This window comes from Silurus aristotelis (assembly GCF_946808225.1).
Source record: "Silurus aristotelis genome assembly, chromosome: 22".
Lineage (NCBI taxonomy): Eukaryota > Metazoa > Chordata > Actinopteri > Siluriformes > Siluridae > Silurus > Silurus aristotelis.
The window spans coordinates 15,816,560-15,836,351 of NC_139595.1; the positions used below are offsets into that span (position 1 = coordinate 15,816,560).

General features: G+C 37.6%; 3 protein-coding genes across 7 annotated transcripts; 1 reads left to right on the top strand and 2 right to left on the bottom strand.

Annotated features, from left to right (window-relative positions):
• Window positions 1-542: 542 nt before the first annotated feature.
• On the bottom strand, window positions 543-3,607 carry sptssb (serine palmitoyltransferase, small subunit B). 2 transcript variants are annotated; one of them, XM_083526218.1, is made up of 2 exons: window positions 3,290-3,607; window positions 543-1,663 (listed from the first exon to the last, which is right to left on the bottom strand). In XM_083526218.1, the coding sequence occupies exon 2, from the start codon at window positions 1,625-1,627 to the stop codon at window positions 1,385-1,387; it is 243 nt and encodes an 80-aa protein (XP_083382344.1). In that variant the 5' UTR covers window positions 1,628-1,663; window positions 3,290-3,607; the 3' UTR covers window positions 543-1,384. The 2 variants fall into 2 exon arrangements, with proteins under 2 accessions (XP_083382344.1, XP_083382343.1); XM_083526217.1 differs by lacking the exon at window positions 3,290-3,607 and adding an exon at window positions 2,986-3,112 and having other exon boundaries at window positions 713-1,663.
• otol1b (otolin 1b) lies at window positions 3,056-17,461 on the top strand. 4 transcript variants are annotated; one of them, XM_083525862.1, is made up of 6 exons: window positions 3,056-3,153; window positions 7,040-7,147; window positions 14,058-14,452; window positions 15,133-15,222; window positions 15,356-15,427; window positions 15,522-17,461. In XM_083525862.1, the coding sequence occupies exons 3-6, from the start codon at window positions 14,065-14,067 to the stop codon at window positions 16,403-16,405; spliced, it is 1,434 nt and encodes a 477-aa protein (XP_083381988.1). In that variant the 5' UTR covers window positions 3,056-3,153; window positions 7,040-7,147; window positions 14,058-14,064; the 3' UTR covers window positions 16,406-17,461. The 4 variants fall into 4 exon arrangements, with proteins under 4 accessions (XP_083381988.1, XP_083381987.1, XP_083381989.1 ...); XM_083525861.1 differs by lacking the exons at window positions 3,056-3,153; window positions 7,040-7,147 and adding an exon at window positions 8,213-8,415; XM_083525863.1 differs by lacking the exons at window positions 3,056-3,153; window positions 7,040-7,147 and adding an exon at window positions 8,246-8,289.
• LOC310717672 (high affinity immunoglobulin epsilon receptor subunit alpha-like) lies at window positions 17,269-19,748 on the bottom strand. Its single transcript, XM_083526066.1, has 6 exons — window positions 19,607-19,748; window positions 19,484-19,519; window positions 19,033-19,332; window positions 18,684-18,950; window positions 18,197-18,496; window positions 17,269-17,727 (listed from the first exon to the last, which is right to left on the bottom strand). The coding sequence occupies exons 1-5, from the start codon at window positions 19,629-19,631 to the stop codon at window positions 18,207-18,209; spliced, it is 918 nt and encodes a 305-aa protein (XP_083382192.1). The 5' UTR covers window positions 19,632-19,748; the 3' UTR covers window positions 17,269-17,727; window positions 18,197-18,206.
• Between the last annotated feature and the right edge of the window lie 44 nt (window positions 19,749-19,792).

Sequence of the window (19,792 nt, forward strand, 5' to 3'; positions counted from 1 at the left end):
GTACTAGTTGGAAATTATTTCTTCTAGAACCTTCCTGTTGTAGAAATGTGGCATGTTTACTGGGAAATTCTGAGGTAAAACTTTGGTTGCATCTATAAGATTACCTGATAGATGTGTTGTAAAGGAGTCCAAGTATTTTAGAAGGAAATTATTTCTTCTAGAACCTTCCTGTTGTAGAAATGTGGCATGTTTACTGAGAATTTCTGAGGTAAAACCTTGGTTGCATCTATTAGATTACCTGATGGATGTGTCGTAAAGGAGTCCAAGTATTTAAGAAGGAAAATATTTCTTCTAGAACCTTGCTGTTGTAACAACGCTGAAAATTCTGAAGCATGCAAGATCAATCACCTAACTTCTAATATGTGTTCGTGGTGCAGTTATGATACCAACTCCAGTCCAAAATGGCACCCATAAGAATGATTGGATGATTCATATGTTGATTCGATATACTTTTTAGCTCTGCAGTTCTGAAGCGTGTTGGCATCATAAAGGAAATCCAGGACGTATATCTTGTAAAATTACTTTATTTGTGTAAAAAACTTATACTTCAAGTTTAAAAAACCCCCAAAACATTCACTGGCTAAATGTCTTGTGTGCATATACAATTCTGAAGTTAAGAAATGTTGTATAAAATGTAATGATATATATATATATATATATATATATATATATATATATATATATATATATATATATATATATATATATATATATATATATATATATGCGTATGAAACAATCATTTACTGACACTGTGACCAGCCAAGTATTCAGTATTTCAGTATTTTGTGATTAAATATGTATAGACATTATATAAATACAGAGGTGTGAAAAAGTTTCAAAGTAAACGCATGCACAGTTCAGGAAAGTTCGGTAGACAATTGATCCAATAATCCTTCTTTTCATATCGTGTCATGCTCAAAAAGAAGACATTAAAGTGTGATGATGAAGAAGACCTATTGCTAGAAGTCATATATCAGCTAAAACTGAGGATTTTTTTTTTTGCATTAAGAGCCTCATTGCATAGGGAACGTGACTAGAAACACGAATTCGAACAAGAGTGACATGTTTGTAAACGAAACTGACATCTACAAGAGAAATTATTGGACAATTTGTCTCACTGGCATATCTGAGAAATGGATAAAAACCTAAAAACATGCAAACAATCATATGTGAGGGTTGGGATATTGGTCCTGTCATGCAAAACATGAGCAATTATTCAGGGTCCCGTCCTGCCCCATCATGTACAGTGGCACTGTGGAATAAAAAATTGGCCATGGCTTTTGTTTTTTTCACATTGCATCTTCTTCTTTTATCACTCCCAAATCTTCCTGAGTAAAAAGACAAACAACTCCAAATCAAAATTAAACAAAAGGTCCATATTTTAGCTCATAAGCGCTACAGTACTCTCCGGCTGTTCCCCACACAGTCCTGAGAAGAACTCCAGTGCCAGGCGCACATGGATGGGTACGAAGACGTAGGAAGTATAGACCACCATGGCCACCATGGTAAAGAGGACTGTATTGAAGATGGATTTCTCCCATGGTTCCAGGACGTAGATGCCTGTGATGAGGAGATACTGGTAGTACAGCCAGCCCATGTATTCTCGCACGTTCTTCACATCCATGCTTTTGGTTTGGTCCTTCCCAGACACTGGTTGGCACTGGACAGCATGAAGGCCAAAAGAGACAAAACAAAGCAGGCTTTATGTTATGCAAATGGAGTTTGTCTAGAACATTCCTCACATCATATTTCTGAGGCTGGAATTCAAACTCTATAAATATGTGAAGATACGTTATATGGAGTACGTGCAGTGTATTAAAAAGAACAAGAGAGCGATTTGTATTTGTGTAAGACAGAGAGCGTGACACTGAGATGTGATTCTCGAAGGCAATTTGAGGTGGAACTTCTGTAGTAATGACTAGGGGCTAATCAACAAATGAATGGAAGAGCAATCCTCTGGTGAAAATCTAGTAAATAAAAAAAAAAAAAAAAACAGAACCTCCTTTCCCTGCAGCTACATCAAATCATCACGTACACTACTGTTAAAACGATTAGTTATTATCCTACTGTACCACGCTGCAAGCTCCTGACTCAGACCTCTTTTATCAGATCTCTCTCCACTTGCCAGGCACCAGCACTTAAGCCATTCGAGACACGGGTGAAACTTTTTTTTTTTTGTACTGTAAGCACATCTCTTCCTTCGACCAACTTCATTCTTCATTCTTCATTCTAATCGAGTGTAAATAAGTGTAAATAAGTAAGGTGGGTTGTATTCATTCTGGGGTCCTGAACGGAGTTGAAACCATCATCCGGGCTTGTTTTAACGAGTCAATTAGACATTCGCGTTAATCATTTAGAGTATCGAGCTCGGGTCTGAGTCAAAGGCAGGTGTCACGGTTCACTTGTGTCAACTGAAACAAGATGAGACAACATAAACAAACCTATAACTGCTAGAACATTCCTCTTCTCAAATATCAAGTCAACAAGCACTCTGAAAATACATATCGAGTCAATAATGATCCAAATATTGAATATAAATAGAATAATTTATAGTCTGTGGTACTGATAGATAGATAGATAGATAGATAGATAGATAGATAGATAGATAGATAGATAGATAGATAGATAGATAGATAGATAGATAGATAGATAGATTGATTGATTGATTGAAGGACCAACTATATACTAATACTAATACTAATACTGACTAATATACAAATTAGTATAAGTACAATTGACTAATAGTTAAGTATGCACTTTATATCGCAGAATAAATTCAAAATTGTAAAATGTAAAACTATTTGGACATAAACAACTCATTACAGTACATTCACACATCAATAATAAAAAATAAAAAATGTCTAAAGCCCTATATCTCTCTCTTAACACACATCTGTTTTGTTTTCTGGGTCTTTTATATCTAATAAAAGTGAGAATCGCAATAGACACGGGGACAGAAACAAGTTGGCGATGTTCACTCACCTCTGCGAGTCCTTCTCACGTAAACACACACACGCCTGAGCGCACACACTGATACACATGCAGACATAAACACACACACGCTCAGACGCACAGCCTGGTGGATAAAGTTGATCGCGGGACACTGTTTCGTCCAAACGCAAAGCTGTTCTACCGGTCTGGGAATGTCAGGTGCACACACACACACACACACACACACACACACACACACACACACACACACACACACACACAGGCACACTGCACCTCTACTTTTGATCGGACACCACACCCATCCTGGCCCTTATACATTTCTTTTCATTCTCACCTGGGTAAAGTGCGTACGTGAGCAGGTGCGTGAATGGATGCGCGCGTAAGCGAGTACGAGGATGCGTGCGTGCGTAAATGAGTGCGTGGATGCGCGCGTGAGCGAGTGCGTGAGTGCGTGCGTGCCTGCGTGCGTGCGTGCGTGGGAGGCTTTGATTCACGCTCCGGAGAAATCCGCAACGACGGTGCAGGGGGTCGCGTTTCCTTTCACGTCGCTCTCCGCGCTCCGGGTTTTTGGCGCAGAGTTTCTGCTCAGCCTCTGGTCATGATGCTGCCGCCGCAGTACGGCGCGTGACGTCACCGGGACCGACCCGAGCTGTAAAACCATCAAACGCCTCCCTCCCTCCACCCCCCCCCTCTCTCTCTCTTCCTTTCTCTCTCTCTCTCTCTCTCTCTCTCTCTCTCTCTCTCTCTCTCTCTCTCTCTCTCTCTCTTCTCTTTCTCTCTCTCTCTCTCTCTCTCTCTCTCTCTCTCTCTCTCTCTCTCTCTCCCTCCCTCCCTCCCTCTGTCTCTCTCTCTCTCTCTCTCTCTCTCTCTCTCTCTCTCTCTCTCTCTCTCTCTCTCTCTCTCTCTCTCTCAGTGGGCAGCACATGTGCAGTAATTTGAATGGAGATATAAACAGTTACTGTAAAGATCAAACTGAAACATTGCTGTAATCCTGCTTCACTGTTTGGGTCTGTATGGGTTTCCTTAAGGATCTATGGTTTCCTCTTACCTACTCAGCAGTATGTAAATTAGTCACTAGTAAATTTAGATTGAATGGGCATGTGGGGTCTGCTGGTATCCCATTCAGGATGTATTTTCACCTAGTTGTCAGTGTTCTCCAAGCAAACCCTTTTCCCTGATCTTAATAACAACTAAACTTGACTGCAGTGACTGTGTCAAAGTTCACAGTATTTCAGACTTGGTCCACATCTTCACTTTCATATCGCTCACCTTGAGCAATGCTTTATTTTTTATCACAATCCTTCACAAACCTCAGTTATGCAGCACACATGAAATGGTTGTCTTGTGCACCTCAACTCCTTCAGAGTGGCTGTTGGTCTCGCCTTGGCTTCCTTCCCCAATCTCTCGATGGTGTGATTCCTCCTTTACTTCCCCACCATGTATCCAACATTACTCACTAGGATGTCCTCTTAGATATAATACTTACACTCTTTTTCTTACTATTCATTTTCACTTCTTTTCTTCAGACTAACAGTCTCTTAAATGACAGTATATGTAAGGTGTATTTTGTCAGTGTCAGAAAATGGGAGCTGTGTAATACATCACAGGCAAATAGTCGATTATATTATAAACAGGAAGTTGTGTCCATGTAAACAAAACATCTGGACCTCTAAGAATGTAGTGGCCTAAATACTTCTGGAAGTTTTTGATTTTCTTCGAAGTCCTCATTCAACATAAGCATTTATGTACCATGAGTTTGCGTTAAAAAAAATAAGGTCTGAAAGAAAGTGTATGTCATTTCAATCCCAGTAATGCTATAAGGAAAGAAACTGCTTTCTCATGAATTTGTTCTGTCTCTGAAACTGTGTATTACGCTGTGAGAACAGTTTATTAATATATCTTGAAGGCAAATATTTGAAAACCTTAACTTTTAAATGAGGCCATGGTGATCAAGAGATATGGAAAACCCTGCATTATTCTACAATGTCAGTAGATTTATAATGTGCTGTCTCTGATAAATAGAATTATGCATGCGAGTGCAGATAAATATGCAAATATATGTACAGCATGTAATATATAAGCGGATAAATGTAAAATAAATATAAAGGCTTTGGGCGAAGTATAAATGTGCGGGAGCTGGTGAGCAAGTACACTAAGAACGAATATAATCATATATGTGAACATACAGTATATGAGAAGTTATATTAGTGCAGGATGTGTGTAAGGCACAATATATGTATGTGTAGAGAATATAAAAATGTAACTGTATGAATTATACACTGCGTGTATACTGATGATATTTAGATATGAGGATAATCAAGGAATTTATACAATTAATTATATACAGGTAAAAAAAAAAATGAAATGATTGATGATATTGTCAATGCTATTATATACAGAATAAATCCCCCAAGCTGAGTTGATGGGGACCCTCAAAAAACTGCCTCTCTGTGATTATTGGAGGAGCACTGCTGTTAAAAAACCCCCACAATTTCCTTCTGTTGTCACTGATTTGAATTTTTTTTTAACATTTTCCCTGCTGTCACATGAATTCAATCTTTGCTTGTGTAGAGAATTTGGCTGCACTTGTTTTGAGCTCAGTTTTCCTGCTCCTTTCTCTCATATTTTCATCGCAAATACGCCAAGAACTGCAACCAATTTGAACAGGTTACAGGTTTTGGCCTGTAAAATAGCACCTGAGCTGAGTTAAGTGAAAGGCAACCTGACACCCCACTTTCTGAATCCTTTGACCGAAAGCTACACGGTGACCCTTTTTTTCTTGGTACAACCTTCAACCCTTGCACTTTAAGGTTTCGATCCAAATGTTATGTTCCCAGCTCATTTATTAGTAAGGTGGAAATATTTGCCTTTTCAGGAAGAGCTCATCTTACCAGATGTCCCAAATTTAGTCAAGATCTCAATCATATTAATTCTCAAAAAGAACAACCAGTGGCTTTTGTGCTGCCAAATCCACTGACAAAAGGACAAATTCGCTGGATCCTGTGACAAAGTCTTCTCAGAAAGAGGACAGTGAATGTGAACATGTGAACTGTGTGACTGATCTGTACAACCCAGACTCAACACACACTCGTACTCACTTTACCTCCCCATGTCTTCAGTACCACTCACATTACATCACTTCATTACCATAAACTGTTTACAACAGGTTTACTGGCAGAGCTATTTTTTTATTTATTTTGTGTTTTGTGTATTTGTGTTGCACCAGGTTGCACACATGCCCTTTATGTGGCGAGGACACTTATTAGTCCTTAGCCCTGTGTTTTCTGTGATTGTTCTTGTATGTAGCACAGGAGGCTACATACAATTTCATTTCACTGTGCAATGCGTCATCTATATATGGTTGAAATGACAATAAAAGAGAGAATCTGTACATAGAATGCAGGAAGATCTCTGGCTGTTTAGACCACCCATATAAGACAAATATTTGTTATGATCTGATAACTCTTATTTACACGCTTATCCTAAGCAAACGTCTTGCTGTTGCTTTGATCATGTGATGATTGTCACATGCAGTATATGTTATACAGTACCTCAGTAATTTAATGACCCACAGCTACAATGATACAATGATCAAGGTGAGGTAATTGGATATAAAAAAAAAAAAAAGCCACACAGGCTTGGGATTAAAGTTGTAATTGCTGTAAACATGCTGACCGTCACCTCGACATGCCTCTGTGATTTCTCTTCTTTAATTTTAACCAGCAACCTGATACATTTTATTGGGCCTATATAAACAGCACAAATAAAAGGCAGATCATTCGGGATTATTATTCGGGATCTTAGGTTAATGTACACTGTCATAAAATACAGTTTTTACTTTTTCTGTTTTAAAGACTGTTCTGTTCTTATTCATCACTGTAATGTTCTCCTTTAATCAGGGTCTTTCTGAAAGCTGTCCTGTTCTTTTGTTCAGTTTGTTTTGTAAATACTGTAGTACTTTATGCTGGCGAGCTGCCCAGCGTTGCCCCGTGTAGTGTACGGTCCCTGGTGAGATCTTGATCTTCTGTTAGTGTTTGTGTAACTGTTCTCATGTTCTCTTCATGTCTGAATGGGTTTCCTCAAGGTTCTCCAGTTTCCTTCTCACCTCCCAAAAATATGTGTGTGCAGTGCCCAGCGTTTGACTGGAATTCCATACAGGGTGCATTCCCATCTTATACCTAGTGTTCCCAAGGTAAGTGAATTTTGTGTTGTAACTCTTTGAGCTGCTCTGCTTTCTCTTCATTGTATTATTATTTGTTTTACAGACACTTTTTCCCCCTTTCTGTAGGTGTTCCTAATGTCCCAAAGAGGACAGGATATGGTTGCGTTCATCACCAAAGTCTAACCAATATCCCCCTCTAGTGGGTAAAAATATATTTAACCCAAGAGTGAAACAACATTTTGCTTTTATCTTAAAATTTTTTTATATATATGTAATATAAAGTTAGATTTAGTCTCTTGAATGTCTAATTTGGCAAACTACAATTTAAAGGTCCATAAATTTATAGTCTGCCACATGGTCATTTTGGATTCAAAAGGTTTTTTTGGATATATGGCAAAAATATTACACGGACGTCTATATATTACATATGTGCACATGTCAGTCAATAAGTGATGTCCATATGATAATTGTTGATACATAAAACCACATAATATTCCGCATAGTAAAACGAAATAATAAGAAAATAAACGCACGTAAAAGTCACGTGAATAAAGAATGAATCAAGTGTCAAATAAAACATCATGTGGACATGTTGACAAGTGAAGTGTCTGAATGCCACATCTGTAAATGTATCATGTGACATTGTCTTTGTGCAGAAGGATATTGGTGTTTCCTGGCAAGATTGTCCATAATAATAATAATAATAATAATAATAATAATAATAATAATAATAAGTATCTTTTATTATTATTTGCTGTGGAAAATGGCACAATGGTAAATAATACTAAAATACAGATTGGTTTTTTCCTTATTTTGATTTTAGAGACAATACATTACACATAATAATGGAGACAGACAGCAGAAGAGAGAGAGAGAGAGAGAGAGAGAGAGAGAGAGAGAGAGAGAGAGAGAGAGGGGGGGGGGGGGGTGGGGGGGGTGGGAGAAGAGGAGGATAAGAAGGTGAATGAAGTGCACAGTGCTCGGTGGGCCTGGGTCAGGTTTCTGGGTCACTCTCGGCAACAGCACTTTGTTCAGATTCAGTCTGGGTGACTGCAAATCACTGGGCCAGAACCAACGTAGTCCACCCACTTCTGGCAAGTGTGTGTGTGTGTGTGTGTGTCACACTGAGTAGAGAGAGGGAGGAAAAGAGGGTGACACTCCTCCTGTAAAAGGTATAGCTTTATATCCAGTACATGAATCCTGATTCCAAAAATTGGTCTCTCGATTCTGGTGTTTACTCAGACGGAATTAGCTGAACTCGAAGGAAAATCACAGGCAGCACAATCTTGACACATCTGGTAAATCGTCTTTCTAGAGTTTTCTGAGTAAAAGATCATTTCTAGGGAATCTTATTTCTGGGATTAAGACCAGATTGTGTATAATGATAGAGGTCAAATTGATAATTAAATAACGCAAGCTGCTTTGGACGTGTTTTGAATATTGGTCAGATTTTAATTCACGAGTTAATAATATAATAAATATACAATATTAGTTAATTATATAATTCATTAATTGTGCACAATGCTATTTATTAATGAATAGCATTTACCATGAATAAGATGGTGGTATATCACTTAAGACAGATACAGTCTTAGAGCAACTTCCTCCATTTGTTTTGTAACATAGCATATGTATTAGAGTAAATGTAGATGTGCATGGATATTACCTTTTCTCTGTTCAGACATATACATTTGAAAAGGGCACTAACAAGCATTAAATCTGGATGTCTGATGAGCTGTTTCATACTTGTATATCTTTAGTTGTTTAGTTGTATTTTTGGTGTCTTAACTGTGAATGTGTTAATATTTAGTTTTACTATCTATCTATCTATCTATCTATCTATCTATCTATCTATCTATCTATCTATCTATCTATCTATCTATCTATCTATCTATCTATCTATCTATCTATCTATCTATCTATCTATCTATAAAAAAATATATATATATATTTTTACACATACATACATACATACATACATACATACATACATACATACATACACACACACACACAAACACACACACATTTTATATATATATATATATATATATATATATATATATATATATATATATATATATATATATATATATATATATATATATATATAGAGAGAGAGAGAGAGAGAGAGAGAGAGAGAGAGAGAGACCTTCACAACATTGATCATTCAAACTATATACTGCATATATTAATTAATTAATAATAATAATTTAAATAATAATAATATTGCATAGTTTTTCCCCTTGTGTTGTGAGCCCTTTTTATTGTATTATTTATTTATTTATTTTATTTTTTTAACACAAGAAAGACAGTCCTATAGTATATACAAATGCATTTTTAAAGCTTTTCAAATTAGGATATATATATATCAGACAGAGAGCCTGAGAAACCGAAAGAGAGATGAAAAAAGATAAAGAAGTAGAATGAGGCTTTTTAGGCAAATGGTTCAACAGCTACTCCTTTCTTTACAGGGTCATAGTGAACCCCATTAAGGGCTTACCACTCGAGCACAGCCTGAGCTGTTACTCTACCAGAGGCTAAACACACTTTGGGCTCAGATGGCAGACATGCCCTCCCTTTACAAAAGGGGAAAGGAGGGCAAACATGCAGACATATGCTAAGTGCAGCTACACCTAAAGCAGAGTTTTTGTCCAAGTTTAAATTTTGCATTCGAAGACTTGATTAAAACAATTTCTTCTTGGAATCTTAGCTGCGACTGATTGTGTGGTTGTTGGGGTTGGATTGTGATAGAGGCTCTTCCCTGTCTCACAGCTTCTCAAAGCTTGAGAAATTCAGGGGTATGGGGTGGCCAGGGGGCAAGCTGAGGGCCTTTGCTAAGTGAAAGGGTTGAGTGGATGGAAGGTAAAGTGAGCACAATGGCTGAGGCTGTTGAATAGTGGAGTAATACCAATAGGTCAGTGTGGAGTAGTTCACTCCGGAAAGACTCTTCAGTATCAAGATCTTGTATAATTTAGTTGCATGGCACTTTTTCGATGAAAAGGGAAAATCTAGCCTCCCAGCTGTTGATTTTTTTTATTTTTAGAGATTCTGCCTATATTAGAATTTTTGAGTAATATGGTGTACTGCATGTATTCTCCCTTCTGAACCCCAACTCATTATTATGTTCTTCGCTCATTTTACCTGAACAGATGATTCATTAGATAAGCGCTTTCCTCTATAAAAAAAAAAAAAAAAAAAAAAGAAGAAAGAAACAGCTCAGGTTTAGGCTATGGTGAGATTATCAGTGCTCTTTTGGGCAAAAGCTTTTTTGGAGTAACACCAAATAGCTTGGAATACATCTCTGATTCCCTGAGCTAACACATGGGGTAAATCTGAGATCTAAAAAACAGAGAGGAGGAATAGCCAAGAGTTAAAATTAGACCTTAGATGACTTTGTAGGTATAACAATTACTGACCGTGTCCCATCTGTTGCAATGAATGTATACCCCACTAGAGGTGGGAAGTAATGAAGTACAAATACTTACAGTACTTAAGTAGATTTTTCTGGTATCAGTACTTTACTTTACTATTTCTTTTTTTTGGCAACTTTTTAATCTCACATTAGATTTTTACAGCAATATTTGTAATATTTTTTTATCTATCACTGGTGTATCAAACAATGAGCAGGCACAAGGCAACAAGAAATTAGCGATGTAAACGTGACTGAGAACAGAGACCTTCCTGATCACCATCATCATCATCTTTTCTCCGCTTGTGTTCTATATGGTTGATGTTCAGCCTGGATACATTCATTAGGTAACAAAATTTGAAATTAATTTTTATAAAATATATATACAGTATATAAACATACATTTATTCACGACGTCCTTTCTTTACTCAGATATAAAATAAATAATTAAACTCCACCAAAAACTATTTTTAATTAGTAAACATTTGATTTATGTGCCAAGTCTCAAATTAAACACCAAAATCCACCATGATTCACACAATTAACCCTCTGGGGGTCGACAAACGTGCTGACGCGTTTTGTGGCATTTTTCATGATAACGCCGAAACTAACCTAAATTACTGTCTATTTTTATCGTACGGATAAAATAAATACATATTTCAAATCTGTAAAGGGTCTCCTTTTATGTGTACACTCATAATAACATCAAAACGCTGTGCTTTTGTAAAATGAAACAAACAGACAGGAAGCACTCACTGATGTCTGTCATCTCCCCTCACAAACACATAAATCAAACAACCTGAATCTCAGTGAAAACTTGCCTCACAGACATAATAAATACATGTATCGAAAGCTCAAAATTTCTTTTACATAAACCAGTTCACATCGAATACAAATATTATCTGATTATGTAATCTGTATGAAAGTTAGAAGAGGTACAGTTTCTCTGGTATCACCTCATTAACCGTCCGTGTGGAAACATATCAAAAGTTCTGTTTGCTGTCCGGATGATTTACGTACTTTAACCCCCATAATTACTTTAAAACATTTATAAGTTTTTTTTTTGTCTTCATGCTTAATGTTGAGTTTGGTTTCTCTAATAAAAACATACATTTGAATGAAGCATCCATATTTCTCCATGTCAATGTTGCTTGGAGTATTAAAAAAAAAACAATGTATTATTATATGGTACTTTAAGTTGTAGTAGTAGTAACGGCTACTTTTTCGAGTACTTGTACCAGAGCCCTAACTTTTATACTTTAACTTTGAATAAAAAAGTGTAGTCAGTAGATTAACGTTTACCTAAGTATTTTAAAACATGAGTATCTGTACTTCTATTTAAGTGAAGGATGTGTGTACTTTTGCCACCTCTGTACCCCACCCCCAGTGCTTTAGTGTGAAAATAGAACCACTAATAAACACAAATTATTTGGTGGATGATCGACAGCCCATCAAAGAATGGCACACAGGGGTGTTATTACAATTCCACCTATAATACTCAATCCGATACACTTGCACCAGCATTATCGACTATTTTGCCTTAAGCAATGGTATACCATTATAGGTAAAGCATCCATGTAAGGGTATGCTGGTATATTAAATGTAATTGACCATTATTTAAAGGGACAGTTTCGGCGCACCTTAGCATAAAGTCCCTTGAACCATAATGGAATGAGGAACACCATTCATTCATTTGATTTTACTTCAGTGGGTGTTTGATAATGGTGGTGGAGACACTTTCTAACACTTTAGTCCAAAATCCTTTTTAGGTGGTGAACCACAGTGGGAACCATACTGAGACACAGCATAAGATTGACATAATTATCAAACCATTCATTCCATTATCTACAGTATAATGTCTATGTGGACAATAGAGCTGTGAGTTCAATGACAAAATGAAGCAGCATAAATCATTCAGCCTGCTTTTGGTAACATAACATCGTTTTCATCCAGTGTCCAAATCCCTACGATTGCTGCTTAAACCCTAAAGCTTGGCACCTGGTCGTTCACTGGGGTTTGATAAAAGTGCTGAAGAAATTCTTCCCATATTGAATGACTAGTCTCAGTGCCCTGACTCCAGCTGGCAGCCTGTGTCTTTTTTCTTGTTTTTTGGCTTTCTACTAGATGGAGTGATTCATGAGGGTGCTGTATCCCATGTCATGGTACACATGAGAGGTAAAGAAACCTGGCCACTGTTACAGGGTTCTGCATTGGCCAGTTCTGGGGCATTAGGATTGGGGTCCCCATTATCACCTTATTGTTATTGGATATTCAATATTGTTAATTAAATGTATAATCTCAGAATTGTATATCAGCAAAACCCAACAAACATTTTCAGCATATGTCATTATACAGAGAGAATTTTTAACTATTAATCGATTTATACAACTGAGTTTTCATTGAGCTGAGATTACAATCTCTAAGCAGGGATGGCAAAAGTACACACATTCTTTACTCAAGTATCAGAGATACTCTGCTAAGATTATGGTAAAAGTTGAAGTACTGACTACACTTTTTACTCAAGTTTATTACCTGTTTTAGTGTCACGCTGGTAAGCTGGACGTCACGTCATATTAATGTATTAATATAAAAGAATTTCTAATTATGTTACCTATTAAATGTTTTCAAGGTTGAACATCCATCATGTAGAACACAAGCAGAGAAAAGCTGATAATGATCAGGTGATCAGGAACATCTCATCCATGTTAGCCCCATACATATTGCTGCCTTCTGAATTGCTTGTTGTTAGCTTCGTAGGCTATGGTGCGTAAAAGTGGGGAAATGATAAACCAGTGGGAAATCTAAAAAGCCGTGCAACGACAAGAAATAGGTTGATGGGCTGAAAAGGCACGCAATGTGAAGATAAAATATTGTTCACGTCACCAAATAGATTAAAACTCAAGTAATAGTTTATAGAGCCTGGTTTACAAAGGTAAGAAGTAGAAAGTACAGATATTTGTGTAAAAAATTTAATGAATGAGAGTCAAAAGTTAAAATATCCAAAAAATAAATAGTTAAATGAAGTACTGATACCAGAAAAATCTACTTAAGTACAGTAATGAAGTACTTGTATTCATTGTTACTTCCCATTCTCTGTCATTGAGCTCAATCTCTAGTGTTATTAAAAACGTTTTATTTTTTACACGTTTTATTTTGCTTTGAATTAGGCAAATAATTACATCAACATTAAAAAATCTGTGGATTTAATTTTGTCATGCATAAAAACAAAATGTATATTTGTTTTTCACTATTTATTGCACCACACATTTTAGCCTGAATAAAATATTTTAGTTAAAAAGTTATGAAATATTAGTTTTTTTATTAGCTAACCTAGCGATAACTATAGATATAGAGCCCTTATTGTTCTGGATGACTCACTAGGACAAATAATTAACCCTGTCAGGGTTTTTGTGAGCCAGAAATCCAGTGGGCATTTAAATTTAGCAAGAGATAAATAAGGGTTGGTCATTTCTTGGAATTTACTGAAGCAAAATTGTGAAAATTCTTTATTTTTTTCATTATGCACAGATCCCAGATGGCTGTACTGTGCATTCGATCAGTCATCCTGGCAGTGACTATACTGCTTTTGTCACCCATGAGCGATGCCATTAAAATAACCCCACGGCCCAAGTACCAATACACCAAAAAGCCTCCTCGAGATCTGGCCCACACTACCACACATGGCAAATCCACAGTCACTGCAAGAATAGTGGATTATACCAAGGCGAAAGACCGTGGTTCTTCTGTTAGTACCACAGTCCCTGCTAATGCATATGTGGGCTACCACCCAGACACCACCGTTGCACCAAACAGTTTGCAGGATAACTACACTTTGGACTATACAGAATGTTACCTCAACGTCTGTGAGTGCTGCCCTCCAGAGCGTGGACCTGCTGGACCAAATGGAGACATGGGACCTCCAGGTTAGTGGATATATAATGCAACACACTGTGTTTGTAGTTTATTAAACACTTGTCATACCAAGCTTAAGATTCACAATCACCATTTGAAGCAAGCAATTGGTTATTTTAAAGATAACTTGAGTATATTAAGCTCGTGAACTTGCAAGGTGAAACTTATCAAAAGGTTTTGGGACTAGCTCTGTTTACAAGAAAGTACTTTATTTATTTATGTTTACACACTACTACCTTTAAAACAGACCCCTTGCCTAGCAGAAATGTGTCCTGGAAGTCTTCTTTTCGAAGTGTGTTAAACACCCTCTGCTATTCACGCTGGATACCGCGAGGGTGTCAAAGCGGCAACCTTTAAACTAGATCTTCATCTTTGGTAAGAGGGCGAAGTGGGTGCGGAAGTGAGATCACGTTGCCCTCCAACAAGTGAAACTTACATGTGAGGAAAACTCAGTGACGGTGTATACATGAATCAGAACAGGTCAGATTAGCACCAGTTGCACAGCTATCGATGTACACAGGCCAATGTCTTTTGGCACACTAGATTATAAAGGTCGGTGCTCCCTGTGACTTTGCGTGCAGCCTTGTGCTGACATCTGTTGGCATGTTGCAAAACTAGTCTCAAAACATTTTGGTACCACCTTTTATGATTTACTTTAAACATGAACTAGGCTAATCTTATCTATGTGTAGGACCTCCTGGACAAAAAGGGGACCCAGGACTCAAAGGGGCTATAGGACCAATCGGTCCAAATGGGACACCAGGATTGAAAGGTGACAAAGGTGAGAACCTTAAAGGGCAGGTGTAATAATGAACATTTGCAACCACAGATAATCTTTGTTAGACAATTATGATTAATATGATATATTAGATCATACTGTGACAATGTGCATGTACCCACTAACAATTCTTTAGGAGAAAAGGGTGAGAAAGGAAGCAGTGGATTTGCAGGCTCTCCAGGCAATACAGGGAAGGCTGGACAGAAAGGTATATGTCATACATTATTCTGATGATAAGATACATGTAACATGTTTATTACAAGAAGATATACTGTATTACTTGCATTTTTAACTTTATATAGGTGATACTGGACTTAAAGGGGAAAAAGGTGCAGGTGGTATGCCAGGACTCAAAGGTGCAAAAGGTGAAAAAGGAGAGCCTAGTGAAAACGTAACTAAGGGCGACAGAGGTGAGGCAGGTAAAGACGGACCGCCTGGACCACAAGGCATAATTGGAGACAAAGGTGAGAAGGGTGAACGGGGAGAATGCGGACTACTGGGCGAGAGAGGACAAAAAGGAGAACCAGGCGAACCCGGGCCCTCAGGGATTAGAGGCGATCCTGGTTCTTCAGGGCTACATGGAATGCATGGAAACCCTGGCATACCTGGAGAGCGTGGTGAACCTGGGAACCCGGGAATCAAGGGGGAGCCAGGACCACGAGGTCTTGAAGGGGCTCAAGGTATCAGAGGTCTAAGAGGTCCTAAAGGTGAAAGAGGTCCCCCAGGAAAGCGTGGTGAACGTGGCCTTCAAGGCATCAAAGGGACGTCAGGGGACACAGTGGGCCAAATACGCTCTGCCTTCAGTGTAGGTCTTTACCCAAGCAAGTCATTTCCACCTTCGGGCTTTCCAGTGCGTTTTGACAAGATCTTCTACAATGGAGAAAACCATTACGACGTTGCCACTAGCAAGTTTAATTGTACCTACCCAGGGGTTTATGTCTTCTCCTACCAGATAACTGTAAGAAACAAGCCTTTACGTGCGTCCTTGGTTGTGAATGGAGTGCGGAAGTTGAGGTCGCGGGACGCACTTCAGGGTCAGGACATTGACCAGGCCTCCAGCTTGGTGCTTCTAAAGCTTGCTGCTGGAGACCAGGTGTGGGTGGAGACCCTTAGGGATTGGAATGGGGCCTATTCAAGCAGTGAAGACGACAGCACCTTTTCAGGGTTTTTGCTCTATCCTGATTGACATCAAGACAAATCACAGTCAGATGTTGCACTGAAATCTACATAACCATTAACTGTAGGATTGAAATACAGAGATACAGAAATCCTATTCCTAACCACATTTGAAGGAATTCTGACCAATCCCTTTTGCTCGTGCAAACTCTCTGGACCAATCCTGCAAAATAATGATTTTTTTTTTTTTTTTTTTTTTTTACATACCTCTGATATTTCCCAAAATATAAACAAAACAGTACTTTTAATCATATATAGCTGAACCAGGAGGAAACAGTTACCAAGGATGAATGTATAAATGCTGTGAATTCATTGTACAGTGCGCAAACCACTGCATCTAACATGCTCTCATGTTAACAAATGCAGTGTTCCATCATGCCGCCTACCCTTGTGTTTGGGAATGTGAAAAACGGCCACTCCCATGACATTTTTTGTTGGGTCCGGCAGGATCCCAGTCCTGACACACACCACTTAAACACTATGACTACTTACCATAAGTAACCTGGTGTTTATATCTTTATCAGGCTACACTTACACATATATATATATATACTTATACATATTCCAAATACCGATTCCTGCTATTTTTAGTCAGATATGACTATATTGTTTTTGTGAATTTATTTAATAAAATAAGCAAACAAAGCTCTGATAAACACCATACAACATAACCAGTATGTCCATATTTGGGCGTTGTATGCATTATAATAGGCATTAGTTAAAATAAAAGCTTCTTGACTTGAAATAATCAGAAGTTTGTCATCTACAAACATATGCTGTATAACCCCATATTTGTTATTCAATTTGAGCAAAGCTACTATACGCCAATGATCACCATTATCTTTGTACATCACCAATGATGAACCTTGTGTATTACTTTATTATCTTTAATAGCCTGTTATATGCTGTAGAAGCAGGTCCATTTGTTTATTGATAGCTTGTAAAACAAAATCATTTATTACACATACATTTTATAAAGAAAAAAATGTATTGCTTTTTTTTTTTTTTCCCAGATTTAAAAATCAGCCAATCATACATGTGTATTAAAATCAAATAGAAAAACAAACTCTGTCTCTCTCCTTGCAAAATTGCAGATGATGAAATGTTGTGTAAAGGTTTACACTAAATCAAAATAAAATTTGCATGATCGAAATCTAGTATAAAACATACACATTATATTAGAGGATCGAAATTGTGATAACATGGATGGGAGATGAGAAAGGTAGAAAACAAAGGAATAGGAATATACTAAAACCATTACGAACTTGGATTAAAGATGAACAGCTGTCTTGCTTTGCCTGTTCCTGGTCTGGATCATGGCTCTATTGGCAACTAAGAAGAATACAGTGATTTTGGTAAAGCATGACCATTTTTCATAATCCTATATATTTATTATATATATATATATATATATATATATATATATATATATATATATATATATATATATATATATATATATATATATACATACTCACACATACATACATACATACATACATACACACACACACACACACACACACACACATATATACAAATATATATATATATATATATACACACACACACACACACACACACACACACACTATGAGGTGTACAAGTTAGTTGTCAACGTCTGGGTAAAACATGGAAATTCTCCAATAATTCTTTTTTTTTAAATTAGCACATATTTCTTTGCTGACAGATTGTACCTATAATAGAAATTATAATCTAATCAAATATAATGAATTAAGAACCTGCACTAAAATATTCAGCCGTGTCAGATTATAAAAAAAGAAAACCTTCAGAAACTTACATTTTGTGGACTACAAGACCCTAAGTGAGAGCTTATTACTCCACCTCTCCAAATTCAGGGACCTTATACGGACTTTGCAGGTGTAGGCTCCAGCATCATCTTTGCTCACAAATGAGATGACGTACGTGTCTTGGGCTGAAGCAGGTCCTAGCCGCACGCCATCTTTCAGATAGAAGTATTCTAGATTCAGGTCTGCTTCTCTAGCATTTACTTTGGTGATACAATTGAAGCTCACTTTGGTGCCACGCCTTACCAAACCCCGACCTGAGACAAACTTCATTTCAGGAGTCTCCAATTTATCTGTAGTTAAACAGGTAAGATAAGTTTTGGCATGTTATATTTTAGACATGTTGGGCGAGTCATGAGATCATTAAATAAATACGAGCTTCTGCACAATTTTAGCAACATTTCATAGCACTTTCATGCCTCCAAGAAACAAAGGATTTTGTTAACATGGAATCAAATTTTTTTTTTTTTTATGTCTTACCTAATACATTCAAAAGAGAAGGCATAGACTGGGAAGACTGATATTCCTGGTTCACAAGCCACATGGCCGTACATTTGTACATGCCTTTATCCTCAAGTGTAAGGTTGCTTAACACCAGGTTGCTGCCTTTCTGCCTCTGGATCTCCACCTCACCCTTGTAGAAGATAGCATCTAACAGGAAGGCACCATCACGGACACGGCAGGTCAGAGTTGCTGTTTCTTGGATAAGCAATGGCTCATATGAGGTTTGTAAAATAGCCCATCCACCTAGAGGAGAGTGTAAATAATAATATAAAAAAAATTCTACGCTCAAAAGAATACACTCAAACACATTTTTAAGTATCTTTACCATCAACTTTTATATCAAGTGGGTCACTTGAATTCGTCTCCACGGTGTACGGCCAATCTGTTATCGCCTTCTGTCCTTTACAGGTATAATTTCCACTTTGAAGGACTCGTGCCTTCTTTAACTGGTACACCTCTGAGGAGCCTTCGAGTTTACCCTCGTGGAACCACTCGTACGTCCAACTGGCCAAAGGGTCATGTGGGACACTGCAAGTCATCTCCACATCTTGCCCTGAGAAGAAATGGTGGTCTCCCAAACTCACTGTAGCTTTGGCTTTCACTGGGGGTGGAGTGGGGTCTATTTCTGTAAATTGAAGGAATTAGTGACTCAAATCTAACCCAATCAAACCAAGAATAACTCGCAAGATCACTCTTTTGGCACTTTAAACTCATTTAAATAGTTCGCCTAATGCTTAGTAACCACTGTACCATATTTACGAAGTCGTAATACGTACCATCGAGCCGGACACTTGAAAGCAAGGTTAAAAAAACTGCAGAAAGTAAGGAAAAAAATGTGTCAATACAAACCTCATTATAAACATCTTGCTCATGATAGACATCTTTGCGCACACACTCACCGATGACGTTGTGGAAGAAGGTCATAATTGTCGCTTTCGCTGCTCTTGGATCTGCGATCTGCTTTAAAAATCTCACCTAAGCTGTCTGAAAGAGATCCAGAAACTCCCCTATTTTTATGGCTCAACTGCACAAAAACAGGAAAAGCATCTCTTCCTTTACCGTAACAGAAAGAAAAAAGCTAGCTT